This window comes from Centrocercus urophasianus, unplaced genomic scaffold (genome assembly GCF_019232065.1).
Source record: "Centrocercus urophasianus isolate 14NV4802_14NV808 unplaced genomic scaffold, USGS_Curo_1.0 seq_46, whole genome shotgun sequence".
Classification (NCBI taxonomy): Eukaryota; Metazoa; Chordata; class Aves; order Galliformes; family Phasianidae; genus Centrocercus; species Centrocercus urophasianus.
The window spans coordinates 2,679,440-2,707,096 of record NW_024885044.1 but is presented as its reverse complement, the minus strand read 5'-3'; the positions used below and the strand labels follow the sequence as shown (position 1 = coordinate 2,707,096).

Sequence of the window (27,657 nt, the reverse complement as noted above, 5' to 3'; positions counted from 1 at the left end):
ACAAACATCCTGTTCCCAAGGAATAGGAAACTCTGAATGCATTGCGCCTTACAACAAAGGCAAAGAGCTGATCACATTAAAAATGCAAAACTCCACCAACCTGGGAGAAGTATACTCCAAATGAAAATTGTTCAAGCTGCCTCTATCACCACAAAAGGATCTTCCTAGAAATATTTTGCTCCCATTGCTGTTCATTACTTCACCTGCGGTTCTTAGAATCAGCGTAGCACAAAACAATTCAGGAGACCTCAACCCATAGACACACGAGCTGAAACCTTCAAGTTGACAGTGAGAAATGAAAGCAGTCTTCGGAGATCTAAATACATTAATTAAATTTAATGGAAAACGTGGCTAAACTTCATCTGCTCCACACATCTCAGGTAATCATTAGTTGGGTCTCTAACCGAAGGCACATCCTATTTTAAGGTTCAAAATTTTGCTAGCCCTCTCTTGTGCAGCTCCTCACCCTGCCCCTGTGGAGCAGACAGTGTCCTGCATCCACACACAGGGCACCAGCCAGCTAAGGAAGCACAAAGAAGCACTGTCTCCAGCTTACTTCACCTTTCCAGAAACGAGATGCACCATGAGACTGGCACCATGCGCCCCCTTCTTGCCTTTATCCTCAGCTCTTTTCCTCTAAGCACTGCTCTTTTACAGTGAAAAGCCTATGGAAAGTGATGAAGTAATTATAAAATTAATACATGTGAAATTAGAATAATACAGTGAGATGCAAGCCTGTCCAACTATAATGAATGCTTAATAGTTAGAATAAGCTATTAATTTTGCCAAAGTTGCAGTAATAGCTAGCATAACATGAACTGCAAATATTTAAACATCACCAGAAAATGAGTAATGAAATAGAGATTCACACAGATTTATGAAGACTGTTACTGAAATACTGTGTTCTCTTTTTAAGTGTAAAACTTGGTTACATTCAAATATGCAGAAGGATGTGAGGGTTTACTCCTATTTGATCTAACACTGACTTTATTAGGAACCAGGCAGAGGAGAGGGCAGCAGGTTTTCCAGCAGAAGAGCAGACAGCCATTGCACAGCCTTGAAGAGCAAGGAAACCCAAGCACCGACTGCCATTACGCTGCAAACACCAGAAGGGCTCTAACAGTTAAAAGGAAACACTGCATAAATTCTCAGCTTAAAAGATGCATATTAATTACACTAAAGAGGCAACTTCTCACAACACTGTCAGTATTTCACATCCTTAAACAGAGCCTGTTCCAGTGGCAACGATGAGAAATCCCCATTTATCCAACCCAGGATGAGAACAGAGTCAGATCCCCACTCACACAGGCCGCAGCAGGACAGCAGAGGAGCTGCACAGTTCGACTGCAGCGCCTATGAAGTGCTGAGCCTCTCTTCTGAGACTGCTGACAGCACCTTCACACCAGGCCAACCACACCCCAAGCACTGCTGGGATGAGCAGCCTCAGCTCGGTACCAGCATTCAAAGCCAGGCTGGATGTGGCTCTGGGCAGCCTGGTCTGGTGGTTGGTGACCCTGCACATAGCCAGGGGTTGAAACTAGATGATCCTTCTCAATCTAGGCCATTCTATGATTTGATTCTATGATCTGCCTGACAGGAGGTCTGCACACCTGCACTGCCATGCACAGACCTGGCGACAGCTTTCAGATGCACAAGAAGGAGCTCCATGCCATGCAGGCTGCCCCAGGCTGCAACCAGCACTCCAGGAAGGCCCCAGGGCCCAGCACAGCCCTCCCTGCTGGGGAAGCAGCACTGCAGGCCTGCAGCCAGCGCTGCATGGGGAGCACTGCCCGTCCCGCTCTATTGTTGTGCCCTTTTCCGCACAGGGGCGTATCGCATGCATGCAGGTGGAAAAATCACACACTGGAAACAGGAAGCAGCATTTCCAAGAGGAAGCAATTTATGCTAGCGAGGGAGGAACGAATCCTGCGCTGGGCAGTACTGCTGCTTGCCACTTGGGGAGCACTGCAACAGCGAGTGCTGAGTCATTAGTCCCAGCTCACCTGGAGCAAAGCCCTGTGTGCAGGGAGCAACCTCCGCCAGCAGCACCTCAGGTGTGACAGCATTTTGCCAGCCTCCATCACGGCACTGCGCTGCAAAGGATGCAGCATTCAAGCAGCTAAAGATCCAGACAAGTTCTAAAAGGATTTACAATCTAACAGTATTTTACTTGCTGGAATTAAATCTATTCCAGGTGGGCCCATGCTACTGGAAGGATGGATGTGCTCCACCAGGAACAAGGCGGCATCCTACAGCTGCACCCTTCCAGCATGGCACTGGAAGGAGCAATTTTATCTAAATGTGCTTCACAGAAGGCACCAGAGCTGCACATCCCTAGCTGAGCTTGCAGCCAGTGCCTCCTTCGGCCAAGCCCCTGACTACTGCAATCTAACTTACAATCCTTGGCAGGTTGTTGGATGCTCTTTAGTCCTAGATTAACAAAAATGGAAACATACATGCAAACTCGGAACAAATACAGCCTTTTTCATCGCTCATTACCAATAAAGCCCAAACAATAGCTCTGTGGTTCAGCGCTTTCTCACCCAGGCTGCAGGACTCTGCTGACCAACCAGAGCAAGTCAGCGCTACCAGCATCACAGAGCACAGCGACAGCAGAGACCTGCGGCCAGGAGGGGCACATCCTGCAGCCTGTCACTGTGCTTCAGCACACGGCCGTGCTATTTTGGAGCACACGTGTTATGGCGGAGGAGGCGGAGGTGGGGAGGAAAGACAACCCCTGTTCATGTTCACATGTTATGAAAAAAATGTTCTGGCACCAATGTCTTCTTTGGTATTTCTGCAAAAAGACACAAAGGCAGCATTTTGAAAGAGAGCTCCAAACACACTTAGAAGAATTGCTGCAAATGAAGGGGTACAGAAGATTCTTAAAAAACACCTTCAAATCCTTTTTTAATTGCAAGCGCTGACTGACAGAGACTGCTGCAGTCCTGTATTGGGACACATTATAGAATAAACCCTCGCTTTGGGATCTTATTCCTGCATCTACTGTCAATGTCACACCTTCCTCTTGATCTCATATTTAAGAATCATACTGTAACAACAACAGAGCTGCTAACAGTCTGCTTCTTCCGACCCTCTGCATTCTGACCAAGGCCCTTCCCCACTCCTGGTGCTGTGGAACCCGGCCCATGGTCTCACCATAGCAGCACTGCTGCCCTGAGTTTTCCATGCACAGCAGCACCGCCGACACCTGTCAGTGTGCATCGACTCGCTCTGTGCAGAGCGATGCTCTGCAAATAAATGCCACTATTTGCAAAGGTGAGAAAATCACAGCTGCTACACTGCCAGGCAATGTGCCATCACAAACTGCAGGATAGGGATTTCTCAGGGCAGAAGTTGCTCGGTGAAAGCTTCAAATGGGTCCTTCCTGAATGAAGGACAGCGGTCAGCACTCCTGTCAGGAAGGACCGTAGGGCAGAATTTATGGGCAAGGCAGATGAAGGCTATCTGCAGCATTAAGCCTGTCTGAACATTAATATTTAAGCACACATTAAAATTAAGCCATTTGCTACTTGCAGCTAGTCAAGCTGTGCTTTACATTACAAGGAATATATGTTGCTGGCTGAAGACTGGGCACAGAAAACCTCTGTGGTTGGTGGATTTAACATCAGTGGCTCCCGACAGCAGAGGCCATGCAGGCTGACCCAGCAGCACTGCCCCAACAAGCAGCAGCTAGCCTGGTTCTGTACCTGCTGTGCTGAAAGCAAAGCCCTGAACCACAATTGCAATCTCACTGCTGATCAGCACCAACTCAGGGCCCATGTTTTGCCCACCTGTTTGGATCTGCCTTCTGGTTGGAAGTAAGGTTACTTGTACCCAGAACAAGACAAAAATCAGCCCTTAACATAAACAATACTGGAACAACAGTTTACTTCTTAAGCACGTTTGATTCTGCTGCCATAACAACATGCAAACACTTTGGCTTACCACAAGGACATATTCATTCCAGCCAGCATTTATTACCAGGCTTTTTTGATGAGCCCACTCTGCACTGTTAGTCCTGATGTATTTATTGCTAAAACCGGGTAGAGACATCCCCTAAGCGTAAAGAATTACACGAAAGCCTTTTAGATAACGAGTACTTTAACCAGGCGCCAGCAAATAAATCACTATTTTTAAATAAAGGCTATTGGCCAGGTACCATACAAAGCTGTGAGTAAGTACCTCTGACTCCGGGAGCATAAATAAACTTGCCGAATGCTTACTGGTAATCCCTGAGCGTTGTGTTACAGCAGCACTATCTGCCAGGTTACAACCCTGGCATTTCGAGGCCAGCAGTAACTCAAATCCATCCGAAATCTTTATTTTACAAAAAAACGGAGTTCTGCGCGGGCAGACCGCTCACAGAGAACGCACCTCAGAGGCTCGCAGCGTTATTACGGCGCTCACCACAAAGAATGCAGCCGGGATCGCCGCCGAGCCCGCGGGTTTCCCCGCACGGAGACGCCACAACCACGCGCTCCCCGACAGCTCCCGCGTCCCGCAGCGCCTCGGGGCCGGATCTCAGCGGGCAGCGGCCCCGCGCTACGTCAGCTGGAAAACCTTCTCCTTCCACCCCACCTCCGCGGAGGCCGAGGCCCCTCCCGACGCCTGCGGTTCCCTTCTCCCCCCCTCCGTCTTGTTTCTTCGGGCCCGCCCGGGCGGCCGCAGCAGCCCACGCCCTACGGGGAAGGTCGGCCCGGGGGAAGAGCGGGGCCGCGCCGCCGGGAACCGGGCCCCGCGGCCGACCGCCCCCCCCCCTCCTTCCGCGCACTTTTCCCTCGGGGCGCCCTCGGCCCCGCGGTGCAGCCCGCGGCACGGGGTGGGTGCGGGCGGCGGGGGCAGAGGCCCGGGGCGGCGAGGAGCCCGCGGGGCCGCGCGCCGGGAGCCGCCTCTCCGCCGGCCCCGCCCGGGGATGCGGGGAGGCCGCGGCGCTGAAGGACATTTTCGCGGCGGCGCCCGGCCCCGGCCAACGGAAAATGGCTGCCGCCGGAGCGGGGCCCGCGAGCGCCGGATCCGCGGGGCCGGAGCGGGGCGGCGGTGGAGGGCGGCGGCCGCGTACCTTTGAATTTGAGCTCGTGCTGCGGTTCGAGGCTGAGGACCTGCTCCGCTTTCGCCATGTTCCTCTTCCTCCTCCTCGGCGGTGGCGGCACCAGGCGGAGAGAGGAAGGGCCGGGGAGGGAGGGAGGGGAAGGAAGGAAGAGGGGAGGGAGGAAAGGAGGGCGGGCGGGGCGGTGCGCCTGGGCGCTGCGCTTCACCCCCCACCGAGCGGCCCTGAGGCGGCGAACGGAGCGGCGCTGCGGGCGGCGGAGCGGAGCGAGGCCGGGCGGAGGACGGCGGGCGGCGCCGTGGAAGGGACGCGGAGCGGAGGGGCGGCGCGGGGCGGGGATGGCGCAGCGCGGAGCGGCGCGGGGCGGGCTGCGGATGGCGCGTGCACCGCCGCGGGGACGGGGGCGGATCCCGCCGGGGCGGGCAGAGGGCGGCGGGGAGCCGGGCTGGGGAGCTCGGCGTGCCCGAACGGGGCGAGGGCGAGAGAGCGAGAGATAGCCTGCAAAGTTCTTTATCACCGAAAACGCTCGTTTCCGGGCGGTGCGGGTTACCGGCCGGCTGGTTGAGCCCTCAGTTCCGTACGCGCAGCGTGCGCCGTTCGGAGCCCCGGGCGTGGCGGTGCCCGGAGCTGCGCTGCGGGGCCGCCCGTGACTCAGCTGCTCCGGGAGCTCCTCCGCGATGAGGGAAAGGAACAACGACGGGGCGAGCAGCGCCAGGGAGCGGCTCTGCACGCAGTGAGATCTGAAGGCAGCGAGGGCACGAGCGCAGGGCCGGGGCGTTACGGGACCGGGGAAACGCTACTGCGAGCCGGGACTGTCATCAAGCGCTGGGAAACGCTAACTTGGTCATCAATAAAAGCATGCTTAAAAGTCAGTAGTGGTTTTGAGGCTCTCCAACAGTAAACGCTAGAAAACAGCAGGTGTTTTTTTTTTTAAACTCGCTATAAAATGACTTAAATTTACAGGTTGGTTTAAGATGAAATGCTGCTTTATTGGTGGCCTTAGGCCAGGGCAGCACAGCAGCGTTTGGGTTCATCATACCCACTGCTCTTAAACATTCCTACAGTTCGTAAGAATCCATAAACTGTTTCTGTAACACAACAGATGGAGCGGGGTGTGCTGATGGAGCAGAGCTCGTGGAGACCAAGGCTTTAAGGTCCTAAAACCTGATCGCTCAGAGACGAGTTAAAAATAGCTTATATACACACAAAAAGTGTTTATTAGGCTGCTGCACTTGGGATACGTGGGACTGCGGAGGGGATGATACCACATTTGCAGGGACTAAAAGCAATCCTATCCAGATATAAGTGTTCCGAGGAATACCAACTATTACACCACTCAGTTATGTTAGAGCAAGTTCTAACAGCGGCTGGTTTGCCAAAAAAAGACAAAATGAGTAAAAAGATCTGGAAGAAAAGGGCTGTTGGCACTGCTGGCAATGCAAACAGTGGCAAATGACTGATGGACATGTTAAAATTAACACCACTAAATGGGACGATGACATTCAACGCTGTAAGGAAGTCTGCACAGTATGTCTGCAGTATTTATACCACATCAACACTTCAGCTGCTCTTGTCCATGAAAACCTGTATTTTTCATCCAGTGTGATCTACAAACGTGTTTTGTCCTTCGCAGTTGTTGCAACTACTTTCATTCCACACCAAAACAATATAACTCCTATATGTATTTTGTATAACTTCATTTCACATGATACAAATGAAACTTGGTATCACTTTCTAGCCAATGAATACATCAGGAGGAGTCGTTCGAAGTTTCAGCCGCAGGTAGCAAAAAGCTGAAATACACGTACTGCTGTTCTTCCTTAACTTCCTTCTCTGTGTTGGAGAAAAGGTGGCCACAACGTCATAAATGCAAGTTGGCTTTTCTTTCTTGTTGTTTTTGGTTGCTTTTTTTTTTCTTTCTACATCTGTGCAATTCTACTTAATTAGATTTGGAGCCTAGGATGTCCTTATTAATTTTGCTATTTTGAGGGGTCTACTTTATGCTATAAACTACAGCTTATGTCATAACATTTTATTAGATCTCAAGAAGTAATTCGGTTCACACACACTTTGGAGTAGAGCTTTTTCTTGGCTGATACTCTGAAAACATTATCTTCTCCCATACAATCTTTTAGATTGTTTTATTTTTATAAACAGATTCCCTCACTGAGCTATAAAACATAGCTGTCCATAAACATTCCAAGTAATTGGTAGAAAAAGATAAGCTTTATATATATATATCTACAAGTTAATTGGAACATAATGAGGAATAAGACAGAGGAAACCTTATACAACGTACAGTCATACATAATAAAATTCCCCAAAGTAAACAACAGCTCAGCATTGCTGCCTGCACCCTGCCACGTTCTGCTTTTTCTGACAGTATAAAGTACAGCCTTAAGTGCTGGATGATAAAGGATGTGCAAGGCTGGATCACCTTACAAAGGCAGATTGCACTGAGCACAGCTCTGAACTTACCTGCTTGGATAGCAAGGATTCTCCTGTTTTCATTCATGCTGAAACATACATAGAACTCAGCAGTTTTTTTATGCAAAGTTAACAACTTACCAAGTCCAATGAAAGTAGTTTTTTGGTTGCATGTAAATGTGCACACAGTCAGTATTGTTCAGATCAGAGTAACTGAAATGGATATGCATCACAAAACCACCTGCAATGCCCCACCTTCATCAGTTAACAAAACAACCTTCGTCTCATTAACAGTCCAGCCACTACGAGGCTGGAAGGCACACGTTGCCAACGTGCATTTCTGATTAACAGAAGGAGCAAATCGGGACAAACAGCACTGGGAAACTCTGAAGGGCATTAAGGAAGCTTTGGACTGTAGCAGTTTTAAAGAATGCTTTTCTTTTACTTTAAAATCTATGGCAGTCACTATCCACATTACACGAAAACCAGGATACAGGAATTTCAGGTGAAGGTTCAGTGAAGGAGCAGTATTAGGAACAGGATCTTTTGGGGTCACGCTTTTGAAGGCTGCTGTTACTATGTTCAATTGCATCATGCTGAAACAATAAAACTATGTCTTTTAGTCGTTGCACAAGACAAGGGAGATAACTCTAGCCAAGTTTATATTTTTGAGCTGTACATAACCAAAGCAGTTCAAAGGAACCACAAAGAATAAAGGAAGCAAGCAACCAGCTAGCTGTACCAGCAAATCAGAACGGAACCCCTTCCAGCATGACAGCCCCCCAGAACACTGTGCAGATATTAAAAGCACTTGACATTTCTGATTGACAGGAACCTGGCCTAAGCAGTCAAGAATTCAACTTCTGATGCAGTCTAAGCTGAAGGCAATGTATTAAATAACTTGATCCCATTAGAATGTGTCAGGCCTTGCACAAGCTGACAAGGCTGTGTGTGGCCTGCAGTTCCTCAGACATCACGCTGCAAAGAAAGGAAGCATGAGACAAAAGCTGCATTCTCTCTGCCATTTTTTCTCCATCCCTTTTTGTGCAAGCTTGTCTTTTGTCTGTGTATACATAAACCATGGAAAAGCTTCAGTTTCTGAATGATCACTAGTGATAGCTTTTGGAAAACAGCTATTTGAACTACTACTTACATTCACTTTGCAGTGGTATTGCTTAACATTCCTCTTCTACAATTCTATTACTACAGAGACTATTTCTGACAACACTGAGAATTCTGGAACCACTCAAACAAGGCCAGCACATTTATAAACAGGGCTTTTTATTAATAAAATGTTTACACCTTTTTTGCACAATACATTGGACTGGTAGTGATTTAGCATGTTATTACACTATAAAAGTTTATTATGAACGCGTAAGCTGAAAATGCCGTTTACATTATGCCAAACCAACATTTCTTAATCTTCATTCTACGCACTACATGGCAGTATAACAATACAAACTAAAAGGAGAAAACTAAAGTCTGGTTTTCCTCATTAGCATCTACAAACCAACAATACAGACAAACCTGTACACGCCCTCGGGACCAGCCCAAGAGAAGACTAGAAAAGTCTCAGAACATTCATTAGCTTGGGAACTCATCACTGTACGATTTCATCACTCGTGATCTGACTACGTTTCATGCAGTGAAGCAATGGTAGTAAATTTGTGCAGTTTACAGTGCTGCAGATGCTCTGTAACTTTGAGCGGCTTTAGTTTGTTGCAGTAAGAGACACCACAATAAGAAGGCACAGATCCTTCCATCTTTTTACCAGGTTAACTCAATACCATAAGGAAAAGGCAGATGGTTCTTAAGAGGGATAACAACTGCTGATTCCAAGTTAACCTTCACGCTTAATTTTACAGGCATGCATTTATTACACCGCAAGAGCTAAATGCACATCAGGTGATCCTTGTGCCCCAAATACACAAATGCAAATGTAAAGTTTTTGTTTAGACACTTCCAGAATGATTCCCTTTTTTCTTCATCATACTGGGGGATGAGAGGGTGCAAAGGGGAAGATTGCCAAGAAGTCTTAAGTGTCTTACAGCTAAATATCCTCCATTTCTGAGTCTTATGTCAATTCACTGTGCCACAATTTCAATGCTGGATGCACTATATTCAGAAATACCAAGTACAAAAGAAGTTAATCGTTTCTATACTTCACATGATGCTGTTAGGCTTTACAATAATTTACTTCCTCTAGACGAAAGTGCTTCTTGCCCTCTCATCTAGTATAGTGAAGCAGTGCTACATGTCTCAGCTGCTATGATTTCTCGACGATTTCATAAAGCTGCTCTAAAGATGACCATTTTGTTCACAAATATTTGCTGCTATGACAGATATTTCTTGAACTCTTGAGGAGAAAAAGACACTTGTCAACTTTTCTTGGCTAAATCCCAGAAGGACACAAAGAATAAATAGTCAAGAAAACATAATGGATTTAATAACAGGAAATTCACACTGTGACAAAATGAAGCAAGAAAGCAGCAGTGAATTTATCAAAGGTTTGCTGCATCTCAAACCAAAGTGCAACAACTGGATGGTGTCTTCTGTCCATACAAATGAAAAGAACAGCACAAAAGCTTGTCTGTATCCTTCAGCATTAGAACAGGAATAGCAGTTGGTTTGTTCAGTAACTTGTGTTTAAAAACATTGACAGGAATGAAAGAAAAACCCAATTTTCTTGAATAAAGCAGTTAGTGTTTCAGCAAAAACTTAAAGCTCCTAACTTGCAGGATGATGCAAAGGGAAGAGCAGAACCATTTCTTCTAGGAAATTTCTGTTTTAGAACAAGGACAGTTTCAGTAAATGCTGTACCAATTTTTAGGGGGCCAAACTCATCTTAGTGCCTTGATTTTCCATGCAAAATAGGAGGCATCAAATAACTCTGAGCTACTAAAACTCCTGTAAGGATTTTGAAATAGCTGCTTACAGCATGTACACCTAAAAATTGAGGGGAAAACTGTGAGGAGAAGGAAAGAAGGAAAGGATGACTTGAACATGTCAGAGACGAAGCCCATCAATATGCTCAGGATAGTCTCACGTCCCTCAAAAAACCTAACGATCAGTGACACTTCATGGACAGTCTGGTAACACTTATTCGATTTTGGCAGGTCAAACATTTTTGATCCTAACTGATAAAAAAGAGTTCGCATGCAAATTTTCAAGACTACCAGAAGATCAAAAGGGATTTTTTAAAAATAAGTGTTGACGTCAGAAGGCCTAACAGTTACAGAGAAATGTGTTTTGGCACTTGAACACTTGCATAAGAAACAAAGATATAGTTTGAAGCTTCTTTCTTTCGTCGTGCTGGAGTCATAGAACTCTAAAAAGGTCAGCTGATGTTCTTCTGTTCTAAAACACTGCTAAGAAATATTAGATTAGTGATTGACAACAGATTCTTATTTTGCCTAACATTAGCAGGGATGTGATCTACTAACAGAGATGTGATGTGAACATAGAATAGTTCAGGAAAAGACCTATGAAAATCACTGAGTTGAACTGCCTAACCACTTCAGGGCTAACCAAGATTTAAAGCACAGAAAAACATTCAGGCAGGTTTTGAATATCTCCAGAGGAGACTCTCTGGGCAGCTGTTCCAGTGTTCCCTCACCCTCAAATTAAACAAATATTTTCTCAATTCCATATGGAACTTCCTGTGTCCCCATTTTGCCCACTGCCCCACGTCCTGTCGCTGGGCTCCACTGAAAAGAGCCACTTCATCTGCCCTGAAGATATTTACAAGGGTTGGTAAGATCCCCTCTCAGTCTTGTCTGTAGTTCTCCAATGCCAGTAAAGGATTCCTGAGCCAATTTTGATGTATGGGTAAGAACTTGCAGAGCCCAGAGCTGCACACAATATCCAAGGTGAGGCTACACCAGCTCTAAATATGGCAGGAGATGCACCTCTTGACCAGCCAGCTATGCTGTGTGCACTCCATAACACAGTTTGCTCTCTTGGCTGCCAGGACACACTGCTGGCTCAGTGTAAGCCTGCTGTCACCAGCACTCCCAGGTCCCTTTCTGCTGCTCTTTCCAGCTTCTTGTCTCTCAGCCTGTACCTGCATATGGCACTGCTCTGCCCCAAGTGCAACACCCAGCATTCTACTGTTGCTGAAATTCATGCCACTGCCAACCACCCAATGCTCCAATCTATCTAATCTCTCTGCAAGGTCTCCTGTCCTCCAGGCATGAGCACCTCCCAGTTTATTGTCGTCAGCAAATGTGCTGAGATTGCATTCCACTCCTGCACCCAGGTTGTTGATTAAATGGTTGAGCAGAGCTGGCTCTAGAAGTGAACACTGGGAAGTGCTAAAGACTGGCCACCGACCAGACGTAGCTCCATCTACAGACCTTTCAGTTCTACCATCAAGCCAGTTTATCAACTCAGTTGGACAGTTTGTCCATAAGGATGATGTGAGGAAAAGCATCAAAGGTCTTATTGTGATCCAGAAGGACATCTACTGCCTTTCCCTCACAGACCAAGCAAGTGGTCTGCCACTGAAGGAGATCAAAGCACCGAGGCAAGGCTTTCCCTTTGTGAACTCATGTTGTCTATGCCTGATACTTACTCTCTTCCCAAGCACATAGATTTATTTTTTTTTCTTGAGCAGGCTGGTAACATTAGATTGTATTACATACACCAACATATTAAAAATGAGTTTAAGCTGAGCACCCCTTCTAAGCTGTTATCTGCCTGATACTGTGGCACTTCCAGAAAAGGTCTCATTGAAGTCAGGAGGGATTTAAAGTGCAATGATTTGTTTTGCTTCAACATGTATCTAACAATATAAAAAGTCTTTACCTCCCTGTCAACAGCAAAAGTTGTCAGAATTCTCCTAGAACTTGTTAAAGCACCTATTACAAGTTTCAGTAGTTTGGCTACTAAATGCCTCTGTGTTTTGTTAAGCACAGGCTTCCACATTTCACCTACCTAGGCACTTAGCATGCCAGCTTTAAACACATATAAAATACACTACAAAACTACTCAGCACGGATCAAGAGCATCACAGGTCATTTAAGAGACAGAGAATTCATGGGGAACGATGAAGACCCCTCTCCAAAACTTAGGCAGCACATTGAAATAGCTCCAAAACTAAATAATAAACTATTTATCAAATGACGTTTTTGTACAGATCTATTCTTTCTGAGCAGAGAGTTGGTACTGTTTAGAAGCAGAAATAGTAATGTTCTGTCAGTTAAAAAATGCTCCAGATCAACACTATGACACACAGCTCATCAGCTTTTTACAAACCTGATGTCTGCCCCTTCAAAACACTCTGTGCAGCAATCACTTCCCTTTTATAGCATTTTAAAATCCAGTCTCTGTGATGAGTGCCATTCATTAAAGAGAAAGGCAAACCTCAGGACTTCAGTTTTATTCCGCTTTTTCAACAACTCCTTCACAAAATGATTAATAAGTTAGCTGAAATGGTTGATCATCAGTATTTCAAACACTCAAAGGCTAATCTGCCCCCAAATAGAGAAGTTACGTTGGGACAAAATATAATTAATTTCAGCAAGCCTAGTACAAAATGGAAGCAGATGGCCTAAAACTAATACAGAAGAAACCATTTTCCTCTAACGAAAATGAGACACTGAACGTGTGTCTCATCCAGAGGACTGCACGTCAGCTTGCAGCTAAAGCCAACTGATCAACAAACAGTTACCTTGGCTCAAACCAACTTACATCAACAGTCTGTCATTTTACATAGGCACAGTCTTTAAAAGCAGTTTCACTTCAACATTTGGGCAATCTGAAACAACAGCCTTTCCCATGGTTCCACTAACTGGAGTAATTCAAGATCAGAACTGCAAGAAAGGTATGAAGTCTGCTTTTCTGTGTTTCCTTCAGAGAAAATACTTCAGATGATAGAAAGCCAGACTGCAAACAGAACAAACCTCATTTTCACACTAAAGCTTAACAACATATTAGCATGTACTTGATTACTTGAGTCTTTTTAAAGAACCTCAACAGTGCCAGTAGGAAAGAAAAAAGCAAAAATAAAACTAAAAAAGCACAAAAAGGTATGGTCAATCTATGGTTTAATTGCAAGCACACTAAAACCAACACAATAAGCTAAACATTGAATTTGAAAGAAAAAAAAAAAAAGAGAGAGAGAAAGAAAAAGAGCCCCACCAAAACAATAAAAGAAACAAAACCCCAACCCTAGCAGGTAAAAAAAGGCCCAGGAACTTAGAGGTAATGATCTACATCACCACGTGTCTTAAGGTTTTTTTTTACTTTTTATTTGCACTTTTGTGCCCAAAGCAAGAATGATTGGGTGCACCAAGATGAAAACCTGTTCAACAGACAGACCTCACACTGCACCAACAGCAGCCTCTATTGGACCTTTCAAACGTGATTTAAAGAGAACTAATTTCAGCCCGTCTCTGGAAGAAATTACAGCAAGGATATCTAAAAGATGGTGGAGAAAAAAACCTGATGGAGAACCCCAGGAGTGCACATGTAGGTGTGGAATGGAAGGAGCAAATAAGACTGCAAATTTTTAAAGACAGTTTTTACATAATTTATAATATTTTAAACACTGGTCTCATAAATATAATATGAACACTTTACACATGCTAAGCAGTTAAAGGCTTCCCCCAGATCTTTTAAGTCTTATCAGAACTATTGGAAGCATCTGTTTACAGCATCTGCTTTTAGTCAGCAATCACTTCATTTAGTCAGAACTACACCTAGGCTTTCTTTGACCAACAGCTTTACGTCAAAAACTTGTAACAAGAAGAAGATGCCTATGAGCATATCAGTTTGCCTCAAAATGATTAAGTCAGCACAGAAAAAAAGATTGTCCGTGGTTTAAGGTCTGTTGCATGCGTCCCCACCCCCGCTGCTTATCTTTAAATAAAAAGTGCAAATGGGTCCTGGGGAGTGGACGGACTGATCTGACTGTTATCTGCCTTCATTTGCTTATTCTGTAGCCACCTCAAACACAACTGTCCCACTGTACTTTGGATTAGCTACACTTACATTTCAAATAAGGCTCACTGAAGAAAAGAAGAAGCGACATCTCACTAAACTTCAAAATCCAGACTCCTTCCACCCACCCCCAAGTCCCACAAAAGTGCTCGTTTTCCTTTTTACAAAAACACAATCTCAATTACAAAACTACTAAACATTTCAGTTCAACCATTCATAGTCAGCTTCCTTTTAAGCAAGGCCAAAGAAGTGATGATGGATTCCCTTTGAATGCAAGAGATACTACAACTTTTTGTAAGTAAACAGGCTGACATACCATGGCAGTCTTTTCTGCGAGCATACAGATGTCAGATGAACTGGTCCATTTTTACTGGACCATGGGCGTATGAACACCAGCAGATAGAGATCTAAGACTGATAATATAAATCCAACATGAACTATTAACTTCCAAGACCACCTACTGTATAAACAAGTCTGATTTTCAAATGGACCAGTCAACAGCAGCTGCGCTTTGTCACCGACGGCTGTCTTCTAAGTTTGAAGCCCTTACCACTAGATGGGGGGTTGGTGTCAGTTGATGGGATTCTACGACCTACAAGGAGGCAGAAAAAGACATTTATGGCAAACATATTTGAAACTTACTCTTTTCATTCAGTGTATGTCAGGTCAAAACGTCATTAGTGCAGAACATAAGAATGGCAGTTAACAGTCTGTACTGTGTTAGAAGTATGGATCCACAAATAAAAGTGAAGCAGCATAAGCTAACTTCAAGCTTCTGGCTAACCTTGTCTCAGAGTCCTAAAGCATAGGAGCATCCAGAGAATATACTCTGCAGGATGCAGTACCTTCTGGAAACTCTCTGCTCTTGATCTGCCTTTCCCCAGCAGACCACCTGCATCAGGCTTAACACCAAAATGCTTCTAAGAATAGCTGCTTCAGTCACCCAGTAAGCGTTTGAAGCTGACCATTCCTGGTTGAGCATTCTTCTTGAGAGGGATTTAAGAAATTATTCCATAGCTTACTCAACAGAAATTTTTAGTTTAGAGAACAACTATTAAAGTCAGTAAACCACAAAGCTTATATACAGGACATACTTTTGACATCAGCTTCAATATACTGAACTGCTTACAAGAACAAGAAATGTCTTTTTATTTGAGAAACAGGATATCTGTATACTGGTGCTGCTGCCTGAAACATATCCTACAAATAATACTTTATTCACTTAGGAATACTGTTTTTCATTCATACATGGAAAAAAGTGTTTGCCATCATCCTCTGCCATGAATGAGACAGAAAAGATTTGCCATTTAATTGAAAAGTGAGGTATCACAAAAATACTGCTGGAAAATACACACACTAGGTGCTCTTCCTTAGGCAGTAATCTATTATTTTCAGTTCTTATGTTTTTGAAAATGCATTACTTGGGACTAAGTACAAGCACCAAGAGTGAGAATTCAATTCATTTCATGAGCTGTATGAAGTCTGGATATTCGCCACACCATTTACTGTCCCTTCCATAACCTTGGAAGTATTAACTGCATCATTCAATTACAGACACAGTAAGATGACACTGACTGCTATTTATCCAGCAGCATGAAAGTACACGTAAAGTCCCTAGATGGAACCTTCAGAAGCCATTAGACCATGAAAAATATATGCACCTCATTTTGCAGTTAGTATTCATATTTGGATGTCACACTTACATCAGGAAACTCTTGCCTAAATAGCACAAAAAACAAACAGTATCAAATTTCTACTTGAGCTGCTTGCAGAAGAACACATTACCTGTTTAAATACTTACTAATTTCTATAAAGAGTTCATTAATGTTTATTGCATTTTTCGCACTTGTCTCTACAAATATTGCATGAATGGAATCTGCATAGTCTTTAGCATCTTTTTCCATGACTTCCCTGAAAAGAAGCAAAGAAAGAACTGCATGTAGAAAAATACTTAATTCGGAACTTTAAGAGACTGATTAAGCTTTTAAGTGTCATGTTTAATGAGTATTTTGTATTACCTGTTTTGCATCACCCTCATCCTGAAATTGATACCCATTTTTCACTGTGCTGTCTCCTTGTTTAGGGGCAGGAGCATCCCTAAAGCACAAACTAACAAGGCCATCTGACATGACACTGGAGTTTCATTCTTGACTACTCTAAGCGTAGGTCTGCAATCAATCACTGAGAGCAGTTTATTTTTTCCCCACACATACAAATTTTAGACGCACTGAAAAGACCCTCATGTTTGCTCCCCTAATCCAGTGATTTCCTACAGCTGCTTAGAAAACCAGGCATCTCTCAGCGCTGCACAGATCATTAGCACAGCATTTAGTTTACATGAAGCAGTGAAGACATAGCTGGGAGCAGGAACTTACTGAGACTGTGCACAAAACCACAGAGCCAAGAAGTGAAAATAAGTATTTTACACCCTCAAGCAGGCAGGTTGCTAATGCAGTATTTCCTTCAACAACAGAAAAAAAACCCAAACCAAACCCCAGCAAATAAAGAGAAGATTATGCTCTCCATGTCTTTACATAATGTTTCTAAAACACATAACTATTTTCAGTAACAAGAGACTTAGGACATCAGGACACTAGAACACTGCCTTCAGGACAGTGTCTCAGATATTGCCTCTCATAAGGAGAGGAATCTTACTCATCACAAGGACTCTTACTCATTAGCTTCAATTGCAATGTTTACATGATTTACAGCTCCACCTAAGGACCAAGAAATAAGTGCAAGACTTCATACTGCATGCCTTACAACTGACACATAAATAATCTTATTCCATACTGACTCCAGGGGACATGCTATTTCTATCAGGTTATTACAGCATGCTAGGTAACTAAAATATAGGAACAATTTGTAAAACTATACCAACTTTGCAGTGGTTCTTTAAACACAAAACCATCTGTCTCTCATGAGACAGCAGCTGCAGTACCTTTTCCAATGAAAGCTAAAAACAAGGAGCTTGCACACACCTTCGTTCTGAATTCTGGGTTATTTAACCAGGATATGAATAATAAAGGGCTTCTTTTGTTTTTAATACATGCCTGCTTGAAAGTTCGGCTGTTCATAAAGTTTCTCAAAAACTTTTCCCACTCCCTGCAACCATTCAACCACAGCCAATTCCACCCTAATGCTTAAGCAGTGAGGGAAGGCACCTGAACAAGCAAGTCAGAAAAATCTACACAATGCTTTCCAACAGGCTTGACGTTTCTCATAACAAAATGAGGTGTTACAGATTGACAGGAGTACTTCTTATAGAAGGAGGTAAACAGCTTGTATTACACTGTAGTTTCATAGGCAGTTTTAAGCTCGTGTAACTTGGCACTGCCACCAGAAAGGTAATCCTGTCTCCCTGTAAACTTCTCATTCGTAACCCTGCTGCCTCTCCTCTGCCATGCTAGCAAGTTATCATGTTGTGAGATAAATACACATGGATAAGTTTTCCTTTTTAAAATTGGTTTGTTTTAATGTAGATCAATTTTACAGCCTGATTTACTGCTAAATCACACATGTACTCACACCAACAAAGAGAAGGATGTGGGCAAGAAAAACAAAGGCAAACTAACCAAGATTTCTGGCAGTGGGAATAGCTCAGTCCTTGTGAAACTAAAATGGCAGTGCAAAAAAAAAAAAAAAAAAAAAAAAGCTTAAATTGCTCTAAATCTTTTACCAGCTTTGAAATCTTAAAAATAGCACCTTTAGCACTATTAGCTTGTCTCTGAAAGGAAGGCTCCAAACTGTCACCAATCATTTACCTTACGTCGTTAAGATCACATTTATTTCCTGCAATAGCTACAACAATGTTTGGAGGTCCATGTTGTCGAAGCTCTTTAACCCAGTTCTTTAATGTTGAGAAAGTTTCCTGATGTGGCAGGAAAAAAACAGAATTAATTAGGAGCCAGAACTGCTTCATAACATGAAAAGAAGAATTGGTAATGCTGAGTAAAAAAACAATTGAATTTATTGAATTTCTTACCTCTTTCGTGATGTCATAAACTATAATGGCAGCTGCTGACCCTCTGTAGTACATTGGGGCTAAAGCACGAAACTAGAAAAAAAAATAATATATTATGAATCTGATTTTTCACTGATCTCCTGAATTTGCTTCTTAATATTAAAATGAGAGAAAATTATTTTAAAATTTAACATTAGCACAAAGCTTTTCTTTGCAGAGAACCAGCACAACAGAACATGTAAGCTTCCATAACAGCACTATTATATGAAGGCCAACCAATAAATAGCTTGGGGATCAGCAGCACACCTACCATAAAAAGCAAGCAGCCCAACTTGATTTTGACTGAACGAAAATCTCTCCTTTAGTAGGCCAGTTATAAACAGACAAACCCACAGGATATACACTCAACTTTGAGTGGAACAAAATCAAAATTGAACTTTTTTATTCTTGCCAGTGCTTTTGGAAAAAGTAATTCAAGAAAGCTAGTGTACTGATATCTGCTGATCTGAGCTGTTCAGAGGATCAAGGCTATCTCCAGCCTTGCTGAAAAGTGGTTAAGTCGTGCCACTCATTAAATGCTAGATTAAGAAAAGAGCATTTTTAACTTCAGGCTTCAGGGATTTTGCTCAGGTTTTTCCTCAAAACTCGGAAACTTGAAGCATATTTAGAACTAAAAATGGCAAAAACACAAAGCTGTGTGATCCACTGCAAACAGACATTTAAGGAACATTTTGGATAATAAAAGCTTACAATAATGTTATTGCAATATTCAAGATTAAATCTACGTAAGATATATTCAGCTGGTTGTGAATTTGCTGGCTATAAACCAGGTCTGTACCTTCACATAATGTTCTGAATCCATCACAGCAAGAAAACACAGAAAAGGGGGGTACATGATTGAATATCTTTCCTCAACTTCCTAAATACCCAGTGTGATATTCTGCTCATTAAAAAAAGAACCAGACAACTACTCTAAGAAACAGAGCTCTCATGGAAGCAGAATAAGCTACACGTGCAGTTCTGATGTAACCATATGAACTCTGGTCTTCTGTGCATCTTGTTAGCAGGGAAAAAAATCATGAACAGAACACAGATTTTCATGAAGGCCTATGGTTCTTATAAAACATCAATTTCCTTTTGCTTAGTACAGTTCAACTGAGAGCAATATTATAAATCATGAAAGTTTTGGTATAAAGGAGAATTCCAGACCATTTACATTTGGCTCTCAAATTCTGTTTTGAAAACAATATTTTGAACACAAAGTTCAGAATAGAAAAATATTTAATAATGGGAAAACACAGGCAGACATTCAGTTCACATTGGGGCATAATCCCTCCCCTCCACAAATACTAAAATGTAAAGGGAAACATATTTGGTAAACCACCACTTGGACTGGTTGCAACTTGGCTTTTTGATTATTTGACTATTTACCTTGGGAACAAACCAACTCTCACTCACTGATTTTGTAGAACTCTCATTTCCTGCCTGCTAACACTTAGATACATTTTTCCACTTAAGAGCAGTCAGCAGATAAAATACATTAACAAAACAGATGTTAACAGGAACACTGCATTTTCCTTTTGCTGTTTTTTCATAGACTGCAGCTTGCCATCCTGACTGACTAGCATTTTGACAGAACTAAGATGTAATTTCTACAGTTAGGCACGAACATAAGAATCCTAACTCCTTTAAATAGCCTTCGTCCAACTTTACTCAGGGCAGAAGAAATGAGAGAACAAAAACGGCACAGGCATGTAGCTGTAGGTCCAGTGAACGAGTGCACATCTCCAGCACACAGCAATGCTAGCTTGCCACTCCCTGAAACCATGTAGAACAAGGGGCTGCCCTATCTAGTCTGCTAATGGGATTTAGAAGTAGAAAATAGCAAGCACTCCCCCAAAAGCCAGGATTAGGAATTGTGTTTATAAGTATCATTTAGAGATTGCAATTCTTGAATGGTTTGGACGTTCTTGCTGTACCAGACCACCACAAATGGGATTCTTTCCAAGATGCACTGTCAGATGTGCTGCATGGCAAGAAAACCACGCAGCAGGTTTCAGCACAAGGCATGTATAAAGATCGGCTGTGACCGGCAGTGACAGTACTGGCTTCCTTGTAAGTATGTGGGCCCCACAGAAATTTCTCTGTGGCATGGAATAGCCCTTAGAGATACCACAGAACTCAGATCAGAAGCCAGGGTAAGTCATCCTTCCTTTTTGGATTAAAACAAAAAAACAAACAAAACCAACAACAGTAACACCACACAACTTGAACAGAAGAAAACTAAAGAGATGTCACTTGGTCTAAAAACAAAGACACAGAACGTACTGGGCATGCACAGAGAGCTTCCTCAGATTGTAGCATGCTGAATCCAAACAGGATGGAATGCTAATACGTAATGGATGCTTCCTGCCAAGTTGTTGCAGGCACATTTGTAAGACTTTTTTTTTTTTTTTTTTTTTTTTTTTTTTTTAAGAGTACCACTCTCTCAAAAGTCTCATTTCATTGCTTAGAAGCCTCACATTCAAACACTACCATTTCTGAATGAGCTCTGGTGTTCACATAAGGCATGCCATTAACAGTAGATGCTGACTGACTGCTGCAAATAGAAAGATTGGGACATTTTTGATAACATGCATACACACACAACACATCCCTGATGATGAAAGTTGGTTTTATATCATGCTGCTGGGAGGAAATCAGTAGTCATTTGGAATCCAGAGTTCTGAAAGCAATACAAATATACTAGAGTGACTTTCTAGACATCAAGTGTGTTACCACACTAAAAATCCAGCAAGTCAGTTTCACCAGGACTCCAGAAGGTCAAATGACTGCATGAAAATAACCGAGCCTTTACAAGATTATTTCTTTCCCCTGCTTTGTGGTTTGGGCTCGGGTAGGGTTGAAAAACGTCACAAACTCAGAACGGGATATGCAGACAGGATGAAAGATACTGATGCTACTTACCCGTTCCTGTCCAGCTGTATCCCAAATGAGGAATTTATGCAGCTCATTTTGATACTGTACAGTCTTGGTCATAAATGAGGCTCTGGAAAATACGCCAAAACATCATCTTAGAACACGACCGCCATGAACTGTTAAACAGGTTTCTATTTCAATTAAATTGCTTTTCCTCCCTAGATGCAACTGATTACAATTTTCATATATAAATATTGAAACTGAGGCAAAAGGCCCTATTCAAAGGACGAAATTCAACTAACAAACCAGAAGAAACAAGAATGCAGGCTGTAAGCCTTTTGGTAAAAATAAAGGATGTATGATGACCAAAAAAAAAAGGCAGAAAGGTCAGCTTTCTCAACAACACTTTTCTTAAAAGAGGAGTTGTTACCACGGATTATCTGAACGTGTACAGGATGCTTTTGGAGGGTAAGAGATCAAAGCCTCACCCTTGGCATCAGCTTTTTTTTTCTTTAACATCTCGGTACTAAAATTCAAATGAATTCTTCATCATTCCACACTTGGGAGGACAGCACAGGACAGTCGTATTGCCATTTGTAGGTGTTAAGGGGACAGACATCAGTAGTAACTCACTCGCTGTCTCCAACCTGTACAGCTCCCACAACCTGTCTGTCATTATATCTCAGCCTGCAGAGGCTCTTGCAGATCTAGAAGACAAACGAAAATTCTCTTCTTCAAATGCCCCTGCCCCCCAGCTTCCAGTGTACTACAGTAACATTTTGAACTGCTTCTGTGTTTTGCTTGATCTGTTTAATGTGAATCAGTGTATATCTCAATAGAGGAAACTCTAAGATCTAATATTTTAAAAGAGAAAGTTCTTTGCTAAGTCTGTAACCTGTAGCCATTTTTTATTAGAAAAACAACACACTGAATGCAAATAGCCAACAATCTCTAGATGCCATGATTACTTTAGGCATATGAGATCATATGTTATGATCTTAAACAGCTTTTATATGCTTAATTTTCATCATTCAAGATATTGCAGATTTCCAAACACGTGCTACTGACAGTTTTGGACAGGATGGTAGATAGTAACCTGGAGGCATCCTTTGCTAGAGCTTCTTAAACTGTATTAAACTGCGTAAATTCAAAGCAGAAAGCAAGAGTCATTCAGCATGACAACATTAAAAGTCAGTATCTAAGACTCCAAATTTCAGTTTCTCTTGCCCTACATTTTACCAGGGCATGAAGCTTTAGTGCCCATTACAATTTTGTAGTGAATAGAATTGGTATCTTCCAGCATGTCTCACTGTTACAGGAGGACAAAATTATTATGCATGCTTAAAATAAAGGGGAGCAATTACACAATGCTTCCCTCTGTTAAGAGGTAACCTTCTCCCATTTCCTTAAGCTCAGATAGTTTGCCAAAGAGCATGTCATTGTCCAAAGTTCATTGTTATTTTAAGAAGCTAAATATATGAATGCAGCATCCCTACCAAGAAAGGATGTAACTACCATTTATTTAAGTAGAATAAGCTAGATTTATTTTAGCAATGAGTAAAAGTAAAGAAAATGATAGGAACATCTGCTGTAAAGTGCAAAAGACTTTGGTTTCTTTAAGATTGCTGGAAATTCAGCATCACTTCCTGAATTAGACTCTCACTGAAAACTTCTCTGGTTCTACAAACCAAACCATGCCAGTGCGTTCAACTTGAATTGAATGGCCATACTTCACATCACTATTCAACATGCCCAAATGGTAGCTGACTACAGAGGCTCAGCTCCACCTGAAATTCTCTGAGAAGTGTAACAGAAGCAAGTGAGAAAGCATGAGCAGGAGAGTGCAACTCAAAGACAAACTGCTCTGGGAGCATCCAAACTAGAGTTAACCTTGAGTTATTCTAAGAAAAGCAGCAGTATCCCTCCAGATTTCCTGGCTGCTTCTCCAAGCAAACACCATAACTACACAAACACCTGTACTACACTCATTCAGAGTGCCTATGTAAGGATACAGAGTGCGATGCAAGATCCTGCAGCAGCAGCATGAAGTGCCCCCAGCACTGACAACACAGAAGTTCCAAAATTCTAACAGGGTTTCTACAGGCTGCCCACACTCAAATTTGAATTAATCATGGTGAAGTATGATTGCTCATATTCTAAGAAGAGTGGAACTAGGACAGGAAACATAAGATCATATCTCATGCACTCAAATACCCCAGAGGAAATATTGCTTTGTTCTCACCTTTAGCTTTGCAAGATGCTCTAAAACTCCTCTCTAGTCCTCACTTTATTCTTTCTACCCCCTTGTCTCAATTAGGAAATAAAAGCATGGTCTAGCAAAAGATCCAATAATTCATTTTTCCAACTTCACACCGTCTGGCATATGGGAACTTTGATCAGTTGTATTACTACTGCAGAGTATAAAACACCAAGTCCTTGGACCATTTAATTTATCCAGATCACCAAAAGACGCAGATTTTCAGCCTGTCACTTCAGAAAACCACAGGAATCCTGTAGCTGTCACTAAATCAATGAAAGGAAACAAAATCCTGCAAAGTATCCTCATCACCACAATGGTGAGCACTTTCCAAAAGTACCACAAGGTATTCCCAGGCCTTCTCTTCAGGAGAAACAAAATAAAACTAATGATCCAATGTCAAACACTCTCCTAAGCTTTCTCCAGAATGCAAAGAGTTCTGTTGTCACAACAAAAGCATTGCAGATCACACAGATCTTAGCTCTGCAGCTTTACACAGTCTTGCAGATACCTGGGGCCTAAACCAGCACAGTTGTTTTTTCAGAATAATTTGAGAGATAAATGGAGGAGAATGCAAATCCACTCTAGGTTACTCCAAGGTTTAACTCAGGCAACTTAAATGTGTGGTCACACACATCTCACTACAGAACAGAGCATCCCACAGAAATAAATAAGCACTCCCCATCTTTGCAGATTCTGTTACCACACCTGAACACCTACTAGTTAAGTAGATTTATTATTATTATTTAAATTAAAAATCAAGAACAATGAAAAAACCACAGCATCCAAACAAACAGGATGTGTGTGTGTGAGCATGACTGACCACTTTAGGCCTCTGTAGATACCATCCATATTAGTCAGCTATTTAGCAGACTAAACTATAACAAAATGTTTTTATTTTTGTTTCTAAAAGTATCTGGAATGAAATCAGGTGCCCAATTTCTCAGAAAACCTCACAGAATACAAAAAATAAACTGATCTTTCAGTAGTGTCTCAACAAGAAGCTTTGCTTGCAGCTATGTCACTGTGAGCAGTAGGTCTTAACTTTCTGCACACACTAAACTTAAACGTTTAGAACAGGTTGGCCCTTGGCTTAAGCAAACAGCACTACAGCTACTATCCCCACTGCAGTTTCACTGTCTTCCAAAAAAAGAACATTCTTGTAGCTAGCCTGAGAGCCAAGAACGTTCAGTCCTTGAAAGCATAACAAAATAATCTAGCAATCTATCTTAAGGGCTACCTTTGTTAACAGGAAAATTGAAATAAAAACATAATTCCTATAGAACATCTTGCAGTTTGATACCAGTATTTATACTGAAAAAAACAGGAAGAGGACAGCAGCAGGGAAGAGAGCAAAAAAGAGAAAGATCAAGGAAACCACATTCTTTAGAAGGACAGGATGAGATGTAGCTGACATTTAATCAGCAGAATCTTTTTGATCAAAGCTGTAGTAGAGGCTGTGTGGCACCTGAGACAGGAAGATGCAATGCCCCCCACACTTCTCAGCATCAAGACATGTCCTCCTGTAAGTAAAGAATTGCTTCTGAGCAAAGCAGCTCATAAGATATTTTGAGAATTAAAAAAAAAAAGGCAAAAAATCATCAGAAAAACTTTCAACCACACCAGGAATTCCTGATGTCCTCCGTCTTATCTATTTGAAGATCTGAGCTAGGCATCATTGCTCCTCTGAGGCTTACCTATAAAAAAATCCTTAGCTGCATTAGCAGCTGCACTGGCAATTTCTTGTTACTTAAGAGAATAGGTATAGCATATCAATGTATAACATCAGACTGAATTAATGAGAAGAACTATAACCTGATTTAATATATTAATATCTGCAAAAGCCTTGGAGACTTGATATTGTAATTGATTCAAAAAAAGGAGGTCACAGTTGCATTATAATCAGACTTCGAAATTTAAGAATAGCATTTGAGAAACACAAATACTCCTAACACGATTTTATTAGCTGACACTAGCAACACAACGTGGGCCCAGATCTTACAAATGAAGATTTCATTTAGTTTCTTACCCTATTGTTGGGTTGATGTTGGGATCAAAGCTATCTTCCACAAATCTCCACACGATACTTGATTTGCCCACACCAGTGTCCTAAAAAAGAACAGAAACATGAAAGAGATAAAACTTGCTGTAAACAATTCTTTTTGTCCTCCCATCTTACAATATTTTGTAGGAATAACACATTCCTGCAGAGAATCTCAGTGAAGTTAGAAGTTCACAAATATTTCATTTTCTCTTCTTTGTAGTATTGAAAGTATTATTTTCTTTGTTAACTAGAAAAATGAAACATTTCTTGTAAGTTACAACTTCCTAAATAAAACTGTTATCAAGGAGTATAAAAATCTGTATTCCTTATTTATCAGTCACTCAACCTCACCCCAGGTGTATACAAACCATGTATGAATTAGAGCACAGAAAGACCTTCTAACACATTTAGCAGCATATACAGAAACTGAATTTAGTACTCCACCTTTGTAAACCAATCAAGCATGTGAAATTATACAAATGTGACACACACATTTCAACTTCTGACTAATGCCGTCCCACCCTGCTTAATGAAAGGCCCGAGATGTCTTGTATGACGCACACCTGAGACATGTTTCAAATACAACTTTACAGGGTTGAAAACGGAAGAAGAGAAAATATGACAAAAATTTCACGTAACGTTTGTGTTTGTACCACCAACTTGATTGTTTAAAAAAAAAAAAAAAAAAAAAAGTAATAGTAGGCATATCTAGGAGTGAAATGATGCACAAAACCATTCCCAATAGCAGCTGGACATCCCAAATAGTCATTTATCCAGGCAGGTAACAACAAGCATTTTGCTTTGCATGTCCAGAATCAACAAAGCATTAAGGAAACAAACAAACAAAGACACTTCACTGAAAATGAAGTTCTACTCATACATGTTCTTAAATTGCCCTCCTATCGGTGACGGTGTATGACCTTGGTTTTGGACTTCATAATATTTGCAATCTCAAGAACAACGCAAATATTTAAAGAGAAAAGGAGACGCAGCTCCTGGCTCTTAGAGTTTGGGAATCAGCTTTCTTAGGTGCTTCTCTTCTTAGATGAGGAAACACAGGACAGGGGGAACGCAGAGCAGACAGGAACTCTGCATCGCCCCAGGTTGTCTTACACCACACGGAGCACAGAAACATACAGCTTTCTCTCTGAAGGGCAGAGAGGCCATCTGGGAGTCCTGAGAGCACTGCCTGCAATGCTCCCAGCACAGGACCAAGGCTCAGGGCACTGCCCTGCTTCCCACAGCAGCTCCGCAGCCCGGCAGCACTTGGCTTCTTCCAGAGATTTTGAAACTTCGACGTCACTTTGCTCCAAGTCTCCTCCTTCCCCATTGCTAGTGCTTAATGCACTTTCAGAAGCCAAATACCGTTAAACAAATATAGTTCTGCTTCCCTCCCTCTCTTCCAAGTTTGATTTTAGATATTTGCGACCTCCAAGCCCGAGGCAGCATGCTTGGGAAGCGTGAAAGCGTACACCGGCTGCCCGGGCCTCCCGTCCGCTCCTTTTCAAGCGATAACGCTGGAACACAGCAGCGGCATCGTCCCGTCAGGAGCCCCGTCCCTCAGCACGGCTCCCCGCCCTCCGCTGCCGGGGCCGGACAGTCGGGACCGGGATCAGCCCCGAGTTCGGCGGGGCCGCGGCCCAGCCCTAAGCAGGGCAGGCCCGGCTGTCGGAGCCGCCGGAAGGCTAAGCCCGGCGATCTCCGCAGCGAAGGGCGCAGGGTGCACGGCCACCTCCCTCTCTCCCGCTCGCCCGCCGTGCCCCGCGCGGAGCACTCACCCCCAGCAGACAAACTTTCAGCTCCCTCAGAGCCATGGCCGGGCAGGCTGCACCTTCAACGAGCGCCAGAGACGCGGCCCAGAACGCTCATAGCCCTCCTCGCCGCACGCGCGAGGCCCGAGGGACGCGGACAGCCGAGCACCGGGAGCTCCGCCGCCGCCTCCCGCTACCAACGCGTCTCTCTCCTCAGGCGCCGCGGACCCGACGCCATCTTGGGCGGCCGCCGGAGTCACCTGACCACACCCCCCAGCGCGGCCGCCGCCGCCCGCAGCTTTC

At 43.0% G+C, this 27,657-nt stretch overlaps 2 protein-coding genes across 2 annotated transcripts in view; both read right to left on the bottom strand.

Moving 5' to 3' along the window:
• VAPB (VAMP associated protein B and C) overlaps nucleotides 1-5,198 on the bottom strand; it is a 34,273-nt gene extending 29,075 nt beyond the window's left edge. Inside the window, exon 1 of the mRNA XM_042834353.1 lies at nucleotides 5,063-5,198. Coding sequence (XP_042690287.1) covers nucleotides 5,063-5,120 — 58 coding nt within the window. The 5' untranslated portion in view covers nucleotides 5,121-5,198. The remainder of the gene's footprint in view (nucleotides 1-5,062) is intronic.
• A 3,543-nt stretch (nucleotides 5,199-8,741) lies between these two features.
• RAB22A (RAB22A, member RAS oncogene family) lies at nucleotides 8,742-27,522 on the bottom strand. Its single transcript, XM_042834431.1, has 7 exons — nucleotides 27,382-27,522; nucleotides 25,589-25,668; nucleotides 21,351-21,432; nucleotides 18,405-18,476; nucleotides 18,184-18,290; nucleotides 16,221-16,330; nucleotides 8,742-15,011 (listed from the first exon to the last, which is right to left on the bottom strand). Exons 1-7 carry the CDS (start codon nucleotides 27,415-27,417, stop codon nucleotides 14,914-14,916), a joined length of 585 nt encoding a protein of 194 aa, XP_042690365.1. The 5' UTR covers nucleotides 27,418-27,522; the 3' UTR covers nucleotides 8,742-14,913.
• Nucleotides 27,523-27,657: the final 135 nt, after the last annotated feature.